Genomic DNA, 18,581 nt, shown 5'->3' on the forward strand with positions numbered 1-18,581 from the left:
AAGGTGACAGAAATTAAAATTCTCTCTAAGGTACACAGAACTCTAAAGGACAGGACATAAATAACTCTAGCTTTAAAAAAAAACAAAACAAACCAGGAAGTACCTGGACTATATCTACTGTCCTCTTTCTAACAGTAACTAAGATACGACTATATGTTAGCTGAAGGACTAAAGTGTCTGGTATTTCCTCTTCATGCTACAGCTGAATTTAGATGTTGCTATTTAATAAGCTTTCCCAAAATACAATTGTGCAGATCTGTAAATAGCATCGAGGATGATATCAAAGTCTCAAGAGAAGAGTGGATGAAGACCACTTTGCCAAATGCTAAATCCAATTTGGGGAGACTTCAGAAACTTCATAGTGGTTTGTAGATATGTGGAGAGAGCTCCGAGTAAACTCTTTACAGATGCCTAGGAGACATGTTTCTCTATAATGCTGCAAATGGTTCTTGGGTTCTTGTGGAGAATGTTTTAATAATCATATCAAAACACAGCTTGGCTATTTGGTAGCCTGGAAAGTCACTGAGTAGATATCACCAGACCCTGCACTCTCTCCACTATGACTAGACAGAGAAGAGAATCTCAGTGGTTCCCTCATTTGTCAGCAGAAAGCCAAAGCAAGTCTTAAGTCCAGGAAATGGAGCTTGCCCTCCTGAATGTGCAAGGTTTTTGCAAGGGAAAAAAATGGAGAGTGGGCGTGCTGGTTTAGGGTGGTGTTTCATGGTCACCTGCAGCAGAAATCTGGGGTGTGTCTGTAAGAATATTTTATCTTGATGGAAAATTGCACAGGGCCTAGGACATGGATCTCACCTGCCACTTCTTGTCAAGCAATCAAGGTCATCTTCATTGACATATGTAGCAAATTACACAAATGACAGTAGATCAAATGGTGGCTTCATAAAAATAAGGAGGACTACACTGGTCAGATCTTTCAAGTTTTTAAACCAAGTGCTGTAGGAAAACACCACCTGCCCAGTACTAGTGAGTGGTAACCCAAGATGACTGCTAAATAGAATTTAGCCAAGTGTTGGGGATTGGCTGCTCTCTGTTTCAACTCCAGAAGAGGTGAGGTAAGGTGATATCTTTTGTGGGATCAACTTGTATAGTTGGGAGAGAGAGGAAATAAGCCTTGAGGTTTCAAACATCACAAGTTGGAAAGCAATTATAATCCAAGCCAAGTACATCTTAGAACAATTGCTTTAGTTTAACCTAATTACCTTAATGCATTTTACCACTTGGAAAGTAAGCAACTGTGAAGAAAGAGAAGTTAGCAGAGGGAGTTTCAGGAGTCAGGATCATTAACAAGCCCTCAGCTAGCACTGGTCACCTGGACAAGACTGGCTGCAGCTGCCTGAGAGCCCTCAGGTGGCCCTCAAACAAATGCTTATGTGAAGCTGCTACATATAGGCAGCAGCCCTGGTAGTGCTCAGTGGGCTTTCAACCTGTCTAGCAGCTGATTCCTTGTTGTGATTTCTCTCAAGTCTGGCTCCCTGAAATACTGTCCATTTCCTAGTCTTAAGCTTTTTTTCTGCATCCCTGCCTACATGCTGGCCTTTAGACTTAAGGCTTGTGATCTCTGGTTCTTAGATTTCCCAGGCTTCTGCCCTTACCACTAAATCCTGCCCCCCCTCCACACCCTGTCTGAGTCTTGCCTGTGGCAGGGAAAGGCAAGAGGTAAGTTAAAATAAGCTAAAAACCCTATTACTTAAGTCTATGGCTCTAGGTGACCAGTAAGTTAGGAATTTATTTTCCCAGGTCAGTCCTATAACCTACCTATTGTGTAGGTGTAAGCAATGTAGACAAAAGGGGGCCCTAAATTGAAGTGATGGGTGTTAAAAAACACTGCCTTAGGGATGATTAACCCCCTCCTCCCCCCATGCACACACCCCGCTGACTTATCTTCCTCTCTGGTGGGGAGGGGAAGATGAGCTGCCAATGAGGGAAGCGGTCCCTGGACTGTGGGGAAGAACTGGTGCTTCCCTCCCTGGCAGCTATGCCCCCCACACACAAAGGTGGCACCCTCCCACAGGCTTGGGTGGTCCTGGGGGACACTGCAGCTGCAGAGGGAAGCACCAGGCCACCGCACAGTTCAGGCAGGCAGGCTCCAGGGAGGGAAAAAAAGATCAGGCTCGCTGCTTTTATTGGGTGTAGCTGGTTTCCTGGGCTACTGTCAGCCTGCCTGCAGGACTTCCTGCAGAGCCATGGAGCTGCACAGAGCCCAGTGCTTTGCTCCACAGCTGTAGAGTTTTAGTCCTCCAAGGACTTTTAGTTTGCTGCATCCCAAGTCATTTAAAGCGCATTACACTGCTGAACTTCCTACAGCGGCTGGAATTAATGCACAATAAGCTGCTGAGGCGTGCAAACACCGACACCATTAAAGCGGTGCAAAAGCATTTAGCCTGCTTTAACGTGTCATGTACACATGCCTCTCATTTCATCTACACACTGCCATGGATGATAGATATTGATCTCCTACTTAGCATTAGGGAATTCACCTTGCCCCAGTAAGATAATCATATCCACTTAAGTGATTTGCTTATCCACTTAGTGAGACAAGTCTACTTAGGGATTTTTCTTGGCAATAGGCAGGATTGTTCCAGACCAGCAAAGATAAGACCATCTGACACCCAGGCTGTGACATGGAAGGTATAATTCAGGTCTGCGTAGAGAATCTTCCATCTGTTGTAGTATAACAGATCTGGGAGGAAAGGGTTTTGAAATAGAAAGTTAAAAGATGTAGACCTTCTGGAACATGAACTGCCTCATGCATACTGAAGCTATTAAGAGCCGGTCGTCAGTCCTGTCTGAACTCTGTAAAGAATTTGGGAATCAGAGATCAGATGGTAAGCATATATTCTATTTGCCTGCATACCACATACACATTTCCTGCAAAAAATCAGCACACCAAAATTGGGGTGCATATCTTAAGCAAGGGAATTTGTTTTTTCGTCACTGTAAAAGGGCAAGTAGCCACTGTGACTGATGGCCACCAAGATGGCTGCTACTTTTCTCTGAGACTGGATGTTTTACTACTGCCCTAACAAGGATATGAGGCCCACTTAGTTACTGTCCTGCAACAGCAGGAAGTTTCTGCTGCCTCACCCAGGCTGTCCTGGGATGCCGCACTTCCTGGTTCTGTTTCCCAGAGGACATGCTGTATGTCAGACAATTGGCCATGACTCCGGAAAAATCTTTTCTTCTATAGTCTGACTTCCACAAAAAACGGGTGCAACTAGCATGCAACAAAATATGGTATCGGCATCATCATCATCAATGTCAAGAAGGCTATGAATATGGTTCATGTGACTCATGCTCCCCTGGAAAAGATTTAACACTACTTGTTAATCTGGTCTAAATAGTTTCAACCTGGGTTAACCCCAATCCAAAAAGATCACTTGAAGAATGGAGGCCTCAATCACCCACTCACTCAAAGGAAAGCATCTGCCTAGATAGTCTATCTGACTGTTCTGGAATTTAGGTCAGTGTAACACACAAAACTACACCTTAACAAGATTAGTTCCAGAGTTTTGACCATTCTTTGGCATAGGTGAATATATGGTGCTGTCTGTCATGGCCTGTATCAACTGATATGATTTCTGAGTGTTCACTTCAGGCCCAAGAACAGATGAAGAACGCACTGAAGATTTTCAGGCACCTGCAGAGAAGATCCCCTTTTAATACCCGGTTGCCCTAGTAAGAGTACACTGACGCATTGTTTCTCCTGAGCTGGGGAGCTACCATCTTAAGCACTCTGGTAAGTACCCAAAGGGATACTGAAAGCTAAGCATGAAATTAAGTGATTTGCTTGATTGGGACATTAGTTAGTTTTACTCAGGAGCTTATTTTGTAAATAAGTTTTAAAAAGAAACTAATTAAAACCACACAGTTATTGTTAGTTTCCCTTTGCACTATGGTTTTCAAACTCAATATCCCATGCCATTTTAGTAAATTCTGTCTCCCCTTAGATATCCTTCATATTACTTACAAATTTATACTCTGTCCCTCCTCACAGCCATGTTTATTAAGACCTGTAAATATCAGATGGAAAAGCAATAATTTTTATTCAAAAGGTAATCCTACCACTTTCCCTTATCATTTTTGTTATTCTTCTCTGAGCTCCCTTTAAGTTGATATCAACCAACCATCAAAGAGGGAATGTGAAGTCACTTACACTGTGCAATTAATACAATTTAAAACTTGCTTTTAAAAAAGCAAAAGCCAGGAAACATTTTACATAAAATTTTTGATGCCATAAAGAAATGTGTGTTCAAGTGTTATTACCGCAAATAAAATGTAAGAAATGTGCTAATCATAATTCATACCTTAAATATAGCTACATTACTTTTGCCTGAGAGAGGACTTTAAGATTTCATACCCGTTCTCGTATATTAGTGGAAATATCAAATTAACAGTACACTATCAAAATGTATCCAATCTTTAACAAAAGGAATCATACCTGTGAAGTATGTGATTTTGCAAGAGGAGATGAACATGCTTCTTGAAATTTTTCTTCATTAATTCCAACTTCTTTAAGATAACCGGCTAGCAGTTTCTCAACCTACAAAAAAAGTCTTACCTTTTACTAGCTGCTTCCCCAACAGTAATAGAAATCACCAGGCTTTAAACTTCTCTACCAAACCCCACTTACTTCAATTGCTATGGGGGATAGATCCCAGCTTTTATTTATGGAATGGAGGGAAGGGGTGTAGGCACATGCAGATCCTAGCTTTTATTTCTATACAATTCATATGAAAATCAATACAATACTATTAAGAAAGTAAGATATAGTTAAAATATTTTTGTTTATACAGTGAAACTTATCTAAGACAGAATTATATGAGACTACCTCTGCTTCTTTCCGTCTACCTCTCTCATTCAGCCAGCCTTTGTAATTCACACACCCACAAAATGGGAAATTATTTTCTGTAATATACAAGGTAAGTCTACAACTGGGCCCTAAATTTCCTTTCCATTTCCCCAGTAAGCTGTTTCTGGCATATGTATGCAACATATGCGTAATTCCTCATAAGGCATGTCAGGACCATATACATTTTCCAGCTTTAGCAAGTTCCCAGATTTTGCATGTACTGTATTAGACAAGGTACACCATATTGTCATGTGTATGTGAAGCATCTTCCAAAAATCAACAGCAGCTTTCCATCACCATATTTGGGAGTCAAGGAAAAGACCACAGTAAAGTCATCAGTGGACAAAACAGAAGACGTAGATTTTATCATAATCCTTTTATTTTCTTCATTTTGTTTCAACAGTAAATACCAAACTATCAGGTCTGTATTTTAACTGAAGACTAGGGACCTAACTGCTGTACCTATTAGGTGTCTAACTGGGCTTAGGTGCCTAAGTACGATTCTATTTCATCCTGTTCAAGTCATGAAAATGTATTTATGTGCCCCTACTTTGGTAATGTACCATCTTATCCTTATGACTGAATCAAAAAAGGCAGTAAGGAGAGGGTAGCCCCACCCACGTTTCATTTTAACTGTTTTTCAAGGACTTGAGTGGAATGGAATATAATTGAACTTAGATGCCTAAGTCCACTTACAAGTATAATAAAAACAGCTTCTTTTCCACCTAAGTCAGTGTAATTCAATATGTGATGATAAGACTCAAACACTGTACATGCATTTTTCAAAATTTCTTGATAAGAACAATTTTTTAAATCTAACTGAAATGCCAAACACAAATATGAAATAGAATAAAAGATCAATTTTTAAAGTGCTGATTCTTGCCTATAAAATACTAATTCAGGGGTGAGCAATTATTTCAGCTACAGAACCACTTAAGTTTTGGTGAGCTGTCAAGGGCCATAAGAGACCCTGCCCCATGACAAGTACCCTGCCATCTGATCACAATTTTGGGACCAGAAGTCCCATCCCTAATCTCTGACCTTTGCCGCCAGAAGTCCCTCCCCTTGCCCCTAGAAGTACTCCTTTTGGGAAGGAGGTTTGCCATCTTGGAACCAGGAAAAACAAAACAAAACAAATTATATACTAGAAATCAAACATCTATAACAACATATTTTAATTTTATTTAAATAAAAATATTTTGTCCTGATTTGTGTGTATTTGCACTGTATATAAAGAAGTGATTCCATAATAGCTCAAAATAAAGGCACCAAGTGTTGGGGCGTGCAGTGGGACAGCTGGTGAGTGGGGAGTGGAGCTTCTGCCTGGTGTGGGTGGATGGGCATGGAGTTTGTGGGAGGCTATGGATGTGTATGTGAGGTGTGGGGGAAGCTGTGAGGGTATGTGTGGATGTTGGTGGGTATGGGGTGGTTTGTGGAGATGTGTGGGTAGGTATGGGATTTGTGGAGGGCTGTGGAGTATGTGCGGGTGCATGTGTGTGGTGGGCTGCGTGCATGTAGCAGCAACTGGGGCTCCCCCCAGAGGCACGTGACTGTGAGTGTGGGCGAGGGTGTGGGTGGGTGCAGTGTTTGAAGGATCTGTGACTGGGGGGGGGGTTTGTGACTATGGTGGGGTGCACATGGCACCCATCCAAGTGTGCCCCCCCTGGCCTGCAACAGCTCAGAGCCCACACATCCTGCAGCACCTCCCTGCCACTGCCTACAGCACACAGCCCAGCACATCCTGTGCCCACTCTGCACCCCCACCGGCCATGGCACGTCCTGCCACCCCTGGGCATGCAGCAGAGCTAGGGTGGCTCTTTCTGGCTAATGCCACTACTGGCCCCAGCCCTGAGGTCGCAATGCAGACCAGCATATGCAGCCCTGACCCCATGTGCCCTGCCTGCTCCAGGCTTGCCCGTCAGGGCTGAGCAGCAGCAGCAGCTGGGCAAAAACTGTTGCTCAACATGAGGGAAAGCGGCCTCTCCCCTTCGCTACCACCACGCAGTTCTTGGTGCAGCTGCCTGGATCCCACAACATGCCAGGCTGCCCTGTATCTCGGTCAACACCCTGGACTGCCCTGCAGCTGCTCTGCACTGTAATCACTGCCACACTGGGCAGCCCAGAGGTGGTAGGGACAAAGACACAGGGCAGCCCTGCATGGGACAAGCTCCAGGCAGCTGCACCAAGAACTGCCCAGTGGTGGCAAAAGAGAGGAGCCACTTTTCCCCCCATGCCAAGCAACAGTTTCTGCCCAGCTGCTGCCACCGCTGCTGTTGCTACTGCTACTGCTCAGCCTGGACGGGAGAGTCTGGAGCAGGCACTGGGGCCCAGGCTCAGCAGTGGTGGTGCAGGAGAGAAACAGCTGCTCAGTGCAGGGTAAAAGCAGCCCCTCCCCATCGCCACTGCCAGAGCTGATACAGCCATGTAGAGCCCGTGCACAGCTGGCTTGTGTCTGCATGAGTATAGGATCCAACCTGGAAATCTACTGAGATGAATGTGTTGGAGAAATATTTGTTCCCTATTTTAAGAAATTCACCGCTATCACAGGTGCCTAAGGCAAAGTAATGCTCTTGCTCTCTTCTTGTGTCACAATGTAAGATTTGAGGCTTTAGGGGTATTTTGTATTGAAGATCCTTAATTCGTAACAGGATATTAAAAGGTGCTGTGTGACTTGTGTTGTATGGAAATGAGGTCTGGATGGATGTTCTTTTGGACTTAACATGCATTATATGGTTTCCTGTGACTGCAGAACCTTCCTTCCAGATCTGTGTTCTTACAGTTTTGACAATTTCTTTAAGTATTTGAATTTGAAGTATCAAAATATATAATTAAAAAAAAATTGTGCATGCCGTCAGCATACCAGACGCACCCAAATAATACCTAAACCTAGTTTTACGAAGGCAAAAAGAAAAAAAGATTTCCACAGTTGTGGCTGACTCTTGAGAGCAAAGACAGAGTACACTCTTCAGCATTAGCCAAAGCTAGTGTTCTAAACCTCCCACAGCTATTGTGAAAGAGTTAACACTGTAGCTCTGATCCTGAACCATGAACCCTGCCCCTCCCCCCCGAAGAGGAGCACAGCAGCCAGTACAGCTGCCAGCCATGCTTCCATTCCTAGAGAAGAAAAATCAGTTTCCCTGTGTAAGACATGCACCTGAATTTTGGAGGGCTGATTTTTTAGAAAAAGGGTGTATATATGGTATGCAAATAAATACGGTAATAGCTTTCTTAAGTTTGGAAAACAGAGTCGATACAACAGAATTAATAGTTTACACTCAACACAGATGCTTTACGTAATTGTTTTTTGTCTTTGCACAGACTTCTGTGCCAATCTAACTATCAATAGCAACGATCTCTGGGAACTGTATAATTAATTCACTAAGTAAAACATTTGTTACTCACTTAAAAAGCCACTCATTGGATACTGTTACCATATCAATAGCAGTGTGTGTGTTGCTGCACAGAAGCATGTGGTGATTTTTTTTCCCTGCCAGGCATAATAGTGACAAAACTCATAAAACATTTTAAATATTTCTAGCAGTGTTGGGAGGGACTGTGAGGTTGTGATAAACTTTACATCACTGTTACTAAGATGATATATGAAAGAGATCCTATAAGCTTAATTTTGATTTGTCAAAAGGCTTCTCTCCAGCAAAATAGGGGGAACATCAGAATCCCAATGCATGGATGAAAAGATGGTGGGGAAAAAAGTGGTTTACATTTCTTAGGCATGGAGAAACATTTGCAAAAATAGGTTCTGCCTTAACCAAAATAGAAACAAAGGTAACACCTATATAAATCAAAGTTATAACATCATCTAGAATCCTGTGTTCAGGCTTGATTATCCTGCCTCAAAAAAGATATTGCAGAAATAGTTCAGAAACAGGCACTGAAAGCTATTAGTACTGGAAAGATTTCCATAGGTAAAAAAAAGCCTGAAAAATCTATATTTTTTACATTACACAAATCAGATGGTTCATGAACCGTAAATTAAATATTACATGGTATAAAAATGTTCATCAGTTACTCCTGTTTATTCTTGAATAATAATGGAATAATCAGTGATGCTGAACAACAATAAATTGAAGCCTGATAATGGGAATGCTTTCTACACAATGTTTAATTAACTTGTGGAACTCATTGTCACAAGGTAAGGCTAAGAACTCACTAGGATTCAAAACTGTAGCTCTTTTATATGAGTAATGAAGACTCCCACAGTTATACTAAGGAAAATAAAATAATTTTCAAAAGGAATATCACCCCCAAGCTTCACGGCATGAGCCAAAACTAACTGATGGGGGTATAGGAAATAAATCTTTTCTATGAAGTAGTTGACAATTTCATAATTCCTCACATGGGCTAGGGACAGGAATTCAAAAAGCCTGAGCCTGAACAGATTCAATCTTTGAAGGTTAGTCTAAATTTTGTAACCAGATAGACATCCCAGAAATGCAGGCACATGCCTGCAGTGGCTCCGGCTACAAGCCAGAGTGCACTAGAGCAGCCCTCCCTTCCCTTCCACAGGGCTGAGGTGAGGGGGGTGTGATCCACCCCCTTGGTAACAGAGCATTTATCAGCTCTGTTATCAGCAATTAACACCCCATCAGAAAACAAAGCCTCGCTCATTACAAGCTCTTCTTAAACAGCTTTTTCCAAAAGAAGGAATGCAGGGACATTACCATTTGAGCTGCCGATTACCTCCAAAAAGCTCTAAGCAGACACTGTCTTATCTACCTTACACAGAATTAGCTAGCATACCACATGCTGTGTTGTGGGAGAGAGGAGGAAGGGATCCTTAAGCAACTGAGGGGAGGGAGAGAGGCACAGGGAAGCCAACAGACCTGTTGTGCCTGCAAGTCTCTGCCAGAGCTGCATCCAGGGAGCAGAGAGCTCCGTCCAACCCAGAGAGCATGCTGGGGGTGTCTGGTTTAGCTTAAACCAGCAAAGGGTCTGGGACAGACACTGCATAAACCAGTTTGACCCAAATCAGTTAAGTCTGATACTACATTCAACCAGGTTTATCTCAAATCTGTTTCAGCCATATTCAAACTGGTTTATATGCACTGAACATCTGTTCTGTTACAGGTTTACACCAGTTTCTGATCACTTACACTGGTTTATGTGTTATGTCTGTCCCTAGCCTAGGGGTTTCTTATGTTCTCCTTTGAAATATCTGGTGCTGGCCACTAACAGTGACAGGACACTGGACTGAACAGAGTTCCTGGGTTATGATATGTTTCCATGTTCCAAAGGCCTACACACTAGCCAGCTCTTTGCCTCCTCTTAATTTGTCATAACGGATTTCCAACTGTTTTTGTAAAACTCTACTTCCAGTCTTTAAAAGAGCTGCAATGTATATGATTGGTTGCTACAAGGGAAGGGGTCTTCTCTCTGGAGACTGGACTTTTTGACAGCTCAGTTGGGGAAGCATATTTTAGACTCCTTAACAATTCAGCAACAGACAAAACATGGGGCTGATTACTCCTTCTTTCAGGGAAAACTCTTACTCAGGGATTTCAACTTACTTTTACATAAAGAACTCAAACCAATCTTAACTAAAGCCACAGACAATGCCTCCATAATGATCTGTTTACCATACACCAAAGTTAGTAATCACGTCACTCTAAAATACAGGCCTTTGTCATAAATAATTTTCAGAAACTAAAGTGGGAAAAACCTTTAAAATCCTTAGATAACTAAACCTGTGGCCCTCAAGCTTCTAAGACTTGAGGAACCCCACAGAAAATGCCTCTGAAGTCTGATAATAGGACTACTTTCTGCATAGTAAATAATTATCCTGTGGAGATAATGGTCACAACATACTTTGGAAGCCAGGAACTCACTAGGAATTTTAAAAAATAGTAGTTATTTATATGAATAATGAAGAGTTCTACAGTCACATTAAGTAGGATAAAATAATTTTCAGCTCTTAGTTTTCACTTATTTTTTGGCTACAGAAAAATAAGACAGACATTCTTCTTTTGCAAATAACTCAGAAAGACCACAACAGATCAGAATCCTTTTGACACTAGGGATTCCTATTCAAAATCTCTGGTTTACCTTATGAATTGTATAGATGTTTGAACACCTAACAGTGATAATGTTGTGTGGCATCCCATGGCACCATTAAAAGGATCTCAAGGCATTCCAGACTGCATTGGCACCCTGACTGAAAAAAAATCAGTGAACTAGATAATTATGAGTTTGCATAAAATGCTTCTTTTTAGTATTATAATATACATTACTTATAAGGCTAAGCATAATTAGTGAACAGTACTCACCAGAATTTTGTACTCCTGATGAATCTCTGTATAAGACAGTTTGCTTTCTTCTTCATCATCAAAAACTGGGGAGAAAAAAAGAGACATTTTCTTCTTCAAAATGTACATGTCAGCAGTTAAAATAGTTTTGAAGACACTGGAATATTAAATAGGGACCTTCAAATTAATTAATTACTAAACCTTACACAGTAAGATTACCTTTGTATATTCAAAAGTAATATTTGAACATAACTCTGTTGTCAAGGAAACATAAGTTATGAGCAGAAATAACATGATCTCATTTTGTTTCAGAGTGGATCTGATTAAATCAAATCGATTTAAATTGTGATTTAAACAACTGGTCAGGGAGCCTGAATTTAATCATTATTTTTCTACAAAAAGTGCATTCTTGTTGTTTGACATCCTTTAGTCATTTAACTTCTTGAAATTTTGCACTTTTAGAGAAAGGTAAGAGCTTCACTGTATGTACACAAACTTGTAGAAAGATAATAAGGCTGATGGGTGGGTAATCAGGTCTGTTATCTCTCATCTCCATATACTACTGTTAACAAGGATGTTATCTCTGGAGGCAACGAATTCTCCCTATACCTGAAGAAGGCCATTTGTGGCTGAAAACTTGCAAAGAACAATTTTTCCAACTACTTAGTTAGTCTCATAAAATATATCACATCTAACCAAAAACTTTGTCTGCCTATGATCTCTGGAGACAAATATACAGTTTGAGAACTAAAACTAAGCAACACAGAGATGCTTAATGGGATCTTCTAGACTTAGATCTGAGTCCCATTGGATAGAGTGGTTTTCTTTAATCTACTAATCTACAAAGAAGCCTCTGGGAACTCCTTAAGATTGGGCCCCTAATATAGTCCATGGCCTGTTGTCCATCTCCTGTTCCTTCCATTACTTCAGGCTAGTGTGAAAAGCAGATTTAAAAGCCTGTCCCCTTTCCTGCCCTGATTTTCAGTGGTTAAACTGAAAAAGGTCATAGCTTGCTGACTGTGGCCTCAGCTTTGGCCTGTACACCTTCTGATCACAACTAAGTGGCACAAGGGAGATGATTTCTACCTGTGCTGCCATCCCATTATCCAACAGCTGGTGGTCCTTAGGTACATCAGAGGTGATAGAGCTGCTCTGTAGCCACAGCATTTTTCCCTGTTCAGGATCCTTCAATTCAGGGAAAAAGAAAAATGTGTCGAGGGCAGGGGAGGAGGAGTAGAATTCCTCATTATCACCCAGCCAATGTTAAGAACTGATCACCTTATATTGTCAAATAACTCGCAAGATTTCACAGTAGCACCTTTTTTCAATTATGTGCAGATTCCTTCTCAGACGCAACAAAAGTATGTGAAAAGCCTGTCCTGAACCAAGTGCACAAGAAACAGCACGTGAGCACCTGGCAGATGTTAAGATAATGATGTGATGGCGATCAGAGGAATTTTATGCCCCCTCCCAAACACTGTGGCCCCTGCCATACCAGATGTGCTTGGCAGGATGCACAATGTTTGGGAGGGGGGATAAAATTCCTCAGATCCCAGTCACAGCACTATGGAACTACCCTTGGCCCATCCCTGCAGATCCAGCAGAGGGGTGGGTCTGTCCTAGAGCTGTCCCTATTCCCAATCCAGTTCTAAAACCAACAATCAGCTGATTGTCAGTCCTGGCAATGGGACTGCCCAGCTGCATGTATGGTTTCTAGAACTCACAGGACATCAGGGAGCCTCCCCCCATTCCAGGGTCTACATGCCCCAAGACATCTAAAAACTGCCTGTACAGCTCAGCTCCCCACTGCCTGACATTTTAAAATACCATGCTATAGCGCATGGGGTCGCCAAATTCAAGGCAGAGGGAGCCCTCTATTTTTGGCACTAGGACTGGGGATGTCATGGTCCTAATGCTGACCTCTACGCCATGCTAATGTGACAATCAGCTGGATATCAGCATCAGGATGAGGGTACTACACACTCCATTTATGGTACTATACAAACAAGCCATAAAGATATTCCAGGTATTTGTAGAATTTCTTTGCAGCCAGTTTGCCATTTCATGGCACCATAAATTGGCTGAACATGTAGTACTGTTATTATTCATGATGCAATTAACATCTTCATCACATCTTTAATGTAACATGTTCAAAGGACCACAGGCAACATACCAGATGAAAATAAGTGTAGAGTAGGCTCAGAAACTCATGTAAACAAGACTGAAACCAATAATCTCTAAACCTTAATGAGATTAGGTCTTCAGTTCACTGAGATGATACTTGATGCAGCCTGGTAAGATGTCATTACCTCTTTTTTTTATTTTGGTTTTGTTTAAAGCACTGGAAAAGTAGGAAGAGAGGAATTTTAAATTGCCTTTGAGATGGTGACAGAGGTTCTGCTGCAGTCATGTTTTAGCTTACTCCAGGATGTCCACACAGCTGTGCCCACAAATTGTATGCACACAAAAGATAACTGTTTATATTGCCATCACTTATGTTACTTTTTAATGAGAAATTATTCCCCATTAGAAAAAGATCTATTGGAGAATTAACAATAAAAATGCTCCAGCCAAGAGGACACAGATCAATATCACTGCCCCTATGCAGGTTTTTAACTGCCCACAGCTCCCCTTAAGACAGAATAGGTAAATACCAGTTCCATGCTTTTTCAGGGTAAAATATCAGGTCTTGCTCAGAAATACAGTGACAATGCTTATTAAAGAGCACCCAACGTCAGAGGTGAAGCAAATATTTCCATGGAAATAACCAAGAACATCTACTTTAACTATCTTAAAGTAAATAAGGGGAAAAGGGGGAGTAAGTCAGAATGGAATTTAGCAGTAAGATATTAATGAGGTGCAAACTGAAACTCAAAAAATGAAGCAACAATTAGTTTAGAAAGTTCAACATATCTAAATTATACTTTTTTCTGGGCAAGAACTATCACTTATTGTGTGTATGTGTAACTACCCTTAACCGCTACTATCAAACACACAGTAAAATACAAAAAGTTAAATGGTAAATAAAGACTGTATTTCATATGAACTGATGTTCATAGGGCCCCATTACAGAGAAGGTGGAGAAAAGGGAGTTTGCTTCTTTAAGAGTAAGTGCAGGGTAGGCCAGGTCCCTTTTTCTGAAAATATAAGGCTGCAGCTAACAGCTGGTGAGTTGCTTACAGGACAGCAGAGTGCTCAGGATGGAGCAGAAGCCAGAGCTGGATCCAGGAGAGTGGGGAGCCAATATGAAGCCCACTGAGTGGGAATAGAAGATGCTGAAAGGTAAAGGCCTGACCTCTGTAGGACTGAACCCTGGGAAGGACTAGGAAGCATAGCCAGCCAGGAACTGTGAACTGTTTGGTTTGCAGGATGGGAAACCTGTGATAGGAGGACTGTTTGGGGATGTGGGGCAGCAAACTGGCAACACAAGGGCTGTTTGAGGGTGCAGCCTGGAACCCCTGTGACATGAAGACTGTCTGTGGAGAGCTGTCCCAACAATGATGGAAAGAGTGAGGCATCTAAGTATCTGTCTCCCAACCTGGACTGAGTGCCCATACTTAATATAAGGCCAAAGTCATGGCAGGCAAGACACTCAGATTTCCAGGTAGTTGGGAGTGTAGAGTGGCAGGTGAGTGATAGTGACCCTAAAGGGGCAGCCAAAAGTGTTAGTCAAAAGGGATAGTCAAAAGTGTTCTATCAACAGAGCCATCACAACTGATGCAAGAAAAACTTCTTGCACATTTATACACATACATCTGTCTGCTACAACACACCGCAAAGAACTCAGGCCATGACAGGACAGGCTGCTTGATGTACCTAGTGGGTCATGGGCTTGAGCCCATCAAGGAACAACTATAAGCCTCCCTTAGTAGGGAAGCCACTGAAACATATCCACTGAGTTTGGGGGACAGCTAAAAAGAAAACAAGGACTAGAGTGAAGTCATAGGTTGAAAGGCAAGGGACACTGAGCAGCGCTCGCTGGTCCTCAAACAAGTCCAAGGAGCCAAGACAAGAAAGTAACCCTGCAGTCCTCAGGGGTCCTTCTGGCCAGAACCTCCTTCCTGGTCAGGTATATCACTAGGGCAGCAGTTGTTAATTAGGGGTATTTGAGAAAGCCCTAAGGGGTATGCACGGGTGGGCAAGGATGGAGCCGCTGCCACGCACCATCCTGCACTGCTGCGCCGGCGCTGCCCACCCAGCCAGATGCCAGGGATGGAGGAAGCTCGCACGCAGCAGCTGCCGTCTCTCTGCATCTGGCCACGCACTACCCCTCTCGCCCTTCCCCCGCTCTGCATCCTGCCACCCAGGGTACACTGCTCCGCATACCACCGCTGGGGGTACACTGATCCAAAAAGGTTGAAAACCCCTGCACTAGGGCAAGGAGTCCTAGGACTTGCTGGGGCCACAGATGGGAAGTGCGCAAAAAAAGTGCAGGGAGTTGTGCAGCAGAAGGCTCTGGAGGAGGCACTGAAAAGGCTGTGGCCTGGCACTCCAGGTAGGCATGTGCTAGGACCTCCCTTGCTGGCAGAAGGGACAGGTAGAGAGAACATGAAGTGCACCAGATACATATGCCTGTGGCACCGGCTCCGTGGAGAAGCCACCAGTTGAGATCCCCAGTGGCTAGCGGGATCAGAGTAGCACACAAGTTCATCCACTGGGGACTTAGCATCTGGATGGGATAGGACAATTGAGGGTGCGGAACAGGAGCACGTAGAGCTGGCCATGATGGGCTAGTACAGAAGCAAACCAGCTTGATACCCCCAGCCTACTGAGACAGTGTGGTGGGGGGCCCCACAGGACATGATGCTCTTAGCACTGATTCCTATTTAACACAACATCACAGAAGATGAGGAGTGGGAGGGACTGTGGGAGAGACGTCTAGTCTAGCGTTTCTCAACCCATGGGTCATGATGACCCAAAAGTGGGTCGTAAGTATATATGAGAGGGTTGCTAACAAACTTTAAAAATGGATTCTATTTTAAAGGAGAAAAATGTGGGAAACACAGCTTTTCCCTCGCAGGCTGGCAAAGTTCCAGCCTGCGAAGGACTGCTTGGGGTTCAAGGGAAGGAGGTAACAGGTTGGGAGTGAGGGGCACTAGAACAGGACTGGCCATCGATGTTTACCAATAGGTCCTGGTACAAAAAAGGCTGAGAACCACTGGTCTAGTCCAACCCCTGCTCAGAGCCTGACCAGCCCCAACTACCTCATCCCAGCCGGGGCTTTGTCGATCTGCCCAACCTCCCCAGGTAGCAGGTCCCACAGCTTCCCCATCCTCCTGGTGTGAGAGTTTTCCCACCCAGCCCGGCTCTCAGGGTGCTGCTCAGCCCCGTCGGATGCCCAGTGTCGCCAGATGTACGATAATTATCGTATCTGTACAATAATTTCACCTAATACAACATATGATCGATAATACTAATAGCATCCAAAATGCACAGTCACTTCTGAGGCAGCTCAATGATGCAGCATAGGCAAAACCCAAGTCCCTCTCACAGAGTCTTAACTCACTTTTGAGTGTGTTGATGGCACTTTCTGACGAGGACTGGCCTCAAAATAAAGAAATGCTTCAACTTTGATGGCCCAGGTCTCACTCCCTTGGCCCAGGTCTCACTCCCTCACCAGGACTTACAGCAAGCAATACAAAGCACATAAGAAGATTAATTTGCATATTGGTTCGCTTTTTTTTTTCCAGTGCAAGATAATTTTTCAGCTAATATGATCATTTTGAGCTCCCAATACGGTACTGTCCTAGCTAAGCGCGGGCAGCCCGTCGGGCCCATCCCGGAGGAATTCGGGGAGCCGCGCCAGCCCGCCCGCCCCGTGGCCCCTCACCCGCGCACTTCTGCTCCATGAACTCCAGGACGGGGCCGGACCAAACAGGCCCGCGCAAGAAGGCGGCGAGGCTGTCCACCACCCAGTCCGCCTCTCCCTCCGCCGCCATCGCACCGCCACCGCCCTCAGGCGAAGGGGGCGGGCAAAGCCCCGGATGCAGCTGCGGCGGTTGGGGCGGGGGGCTCGGTCACTATGGCAACTCGTCACTCGTCACAGGCTGTTCGGGTGCTCGATGCAACGTTCCGCGGCCGGCGGTTGGGGGCGGAGCTCTCTCCAGTCCCCTCCCCGTCGCCATGGAGACGGGGACGCCATCGCCCTGCCCGGTTCCTCTCTCCTTGCACTGAGCCACCGCGAGGCGGGGCGGGGAGAAAGAATGTTGTGACCCCACCCCTAACAGTATCCGGCCTGCGCAAGCGCAGGAGGAGCCCGCCTCAGTGGTCGCCTGCGGGGTGCGGTGCGCGTTGGGGGTGCGTGCGGCGACGCGTTCCGAAGGCGGGGAGAGACGTTAGCAGCGCCCCTCCTCCCGGTCCTCAGCAGAACAGGGGAAAGCTGCTACCTTGGTCACGCTGAGGGCTTGGCTCTGGCCACTGCAGAGCGCCCCTCCCTCCCTCGGCATCTTCATCGCTCCCTTTCTATCTTGCCCCAGATTCTTGTAAAATGACCACCGAGAGACGCCTTCTTCCATAATCTCCAGCTTCTTACAGGATCCCTTGCTCAGCCTCAGCGAGTTGACCAAGGGTTCCCTGGCAGGTGACCGCATGCTTATTTGCAATTTGGAGTCTAAGCTTGAAGCATTGGTTTGCATAAGAGGCCACCATCTCTTTGTCAGTGGCCAATTGGACAACCATTAAAGTTTAATGACCTTTAGCTAGTAATGTTGGGCCACTTACCTTTTGTATTTTAGCCCAGTTTATTTTAGATTATTTGGGGAGGTCTGCCAGCATAGGTTTGCTGGCGGAAAATCTATTTCTGAGTGCCTACATGAGACAGCGCATTAGCCTAATAACTGTATAGTAGCATATCACGGCAAAAGCTGCGCTACTACCCTACTGCGCAGTGTTATTAGGCTAATATGTGTCACTAAATAACCATTTGCCTCGCTACTGCACAGTAACTTGAAGTACTGCGCATTTAGTTAGTACTTTATCCAGGAAGTACTCAATTAAATGTGCAATATAGTGTATTAATGAACATGTAGATGCACCTTGTATCGCTAATAAGGGGGTTTATAAACAGACCTGTGTTGGCATGGGTGCGCTCTGTAGTGTAGACAAGCTGATGTACACAGTTCACGCCATGAACTAGAATTCATCAGGTGTACCTAATCATAAACTCCCCAGATTTCTTGCCCCACACAGGTACTGAGTGAGAAGGAAAAATCAGTGTGCACTAAAACTGCAATTCCATGCCATCAAAACCACAACAAAACTTAGTACACAGACTTGTTTAACAAAAAGCCTTTAACCAAAAGACCTTCTGCTGTCCAGAATACATTGCTGTTAGGCAGCGGTCTGCAACCTTTTTGTGGCAGTGGGTCAGCATGACCTGGCTGGTGCTCCAAAGCCAGAATCTGTCTGCTGCCACTTCTCCCTGCTGCCTGGCCACAGTGTCAGCAAAGCTCCCC

General features: G+C 44.2%; 1 protein-coding gene across 4 annotated transcripts in view; it reads right to left on the bottom strand.

Annotated features, from left to right (window-relative positions):
- Positions 1 to 17,111, bottom strand: part of CFAP36 (cilia and flagella associated protein 36) — a 51,541-nt gene extending 34,430 nt beyond the window's left edge. For 2 of the 4 annotated variants that reach the window (XR_002103551.1, XM_019549260.1), the window contains exons 1-3: positions 16,958 to 17,106; positions 11,149 to 11,213; positions 4,457 to 4,558 (exon numbers count right to left, since the gene is read on the bottom strand). Coding sequence is in view for 3 of the 4 variants with exons in the window: in XM_019549260.1 (XP_019404805.1) it covers positions 4,457 to 4,558; positions 11,149 to 11,213; positions 16,958 to 17,066 (276 nt within the window). In the remaining variant the exon portion in view is untranslated. Of the gene's footprint in view, positions 1 to 4,456; positions 4,559 to 11,148; positions 11,214 to 16,957 lie in introns of all 4 variants that reach the window. The other 2 variants (XM_019549262.1, XM_019549261.1) reach the window with 2 other exon arrangements.
- Between the last annotated feature and the right edge of the window lie 1,470 nt (positions 17,112 to 18,581).

This window comes from Crocodylus porosus, unplaced genomic scaffold, assembly GCF_001723895.1.
Source record: "Crocodylus porosus isolate Cpor-Errol unplaced genomic scaffold, CroPor_comp1, whole genome shotgun sequence".
Taxonomy (NCBI): Eukaryota; Metazoa; Chordata; order Crocodylia; family Crocodylidae; genus Crocodylus; species Crocodylus porosus.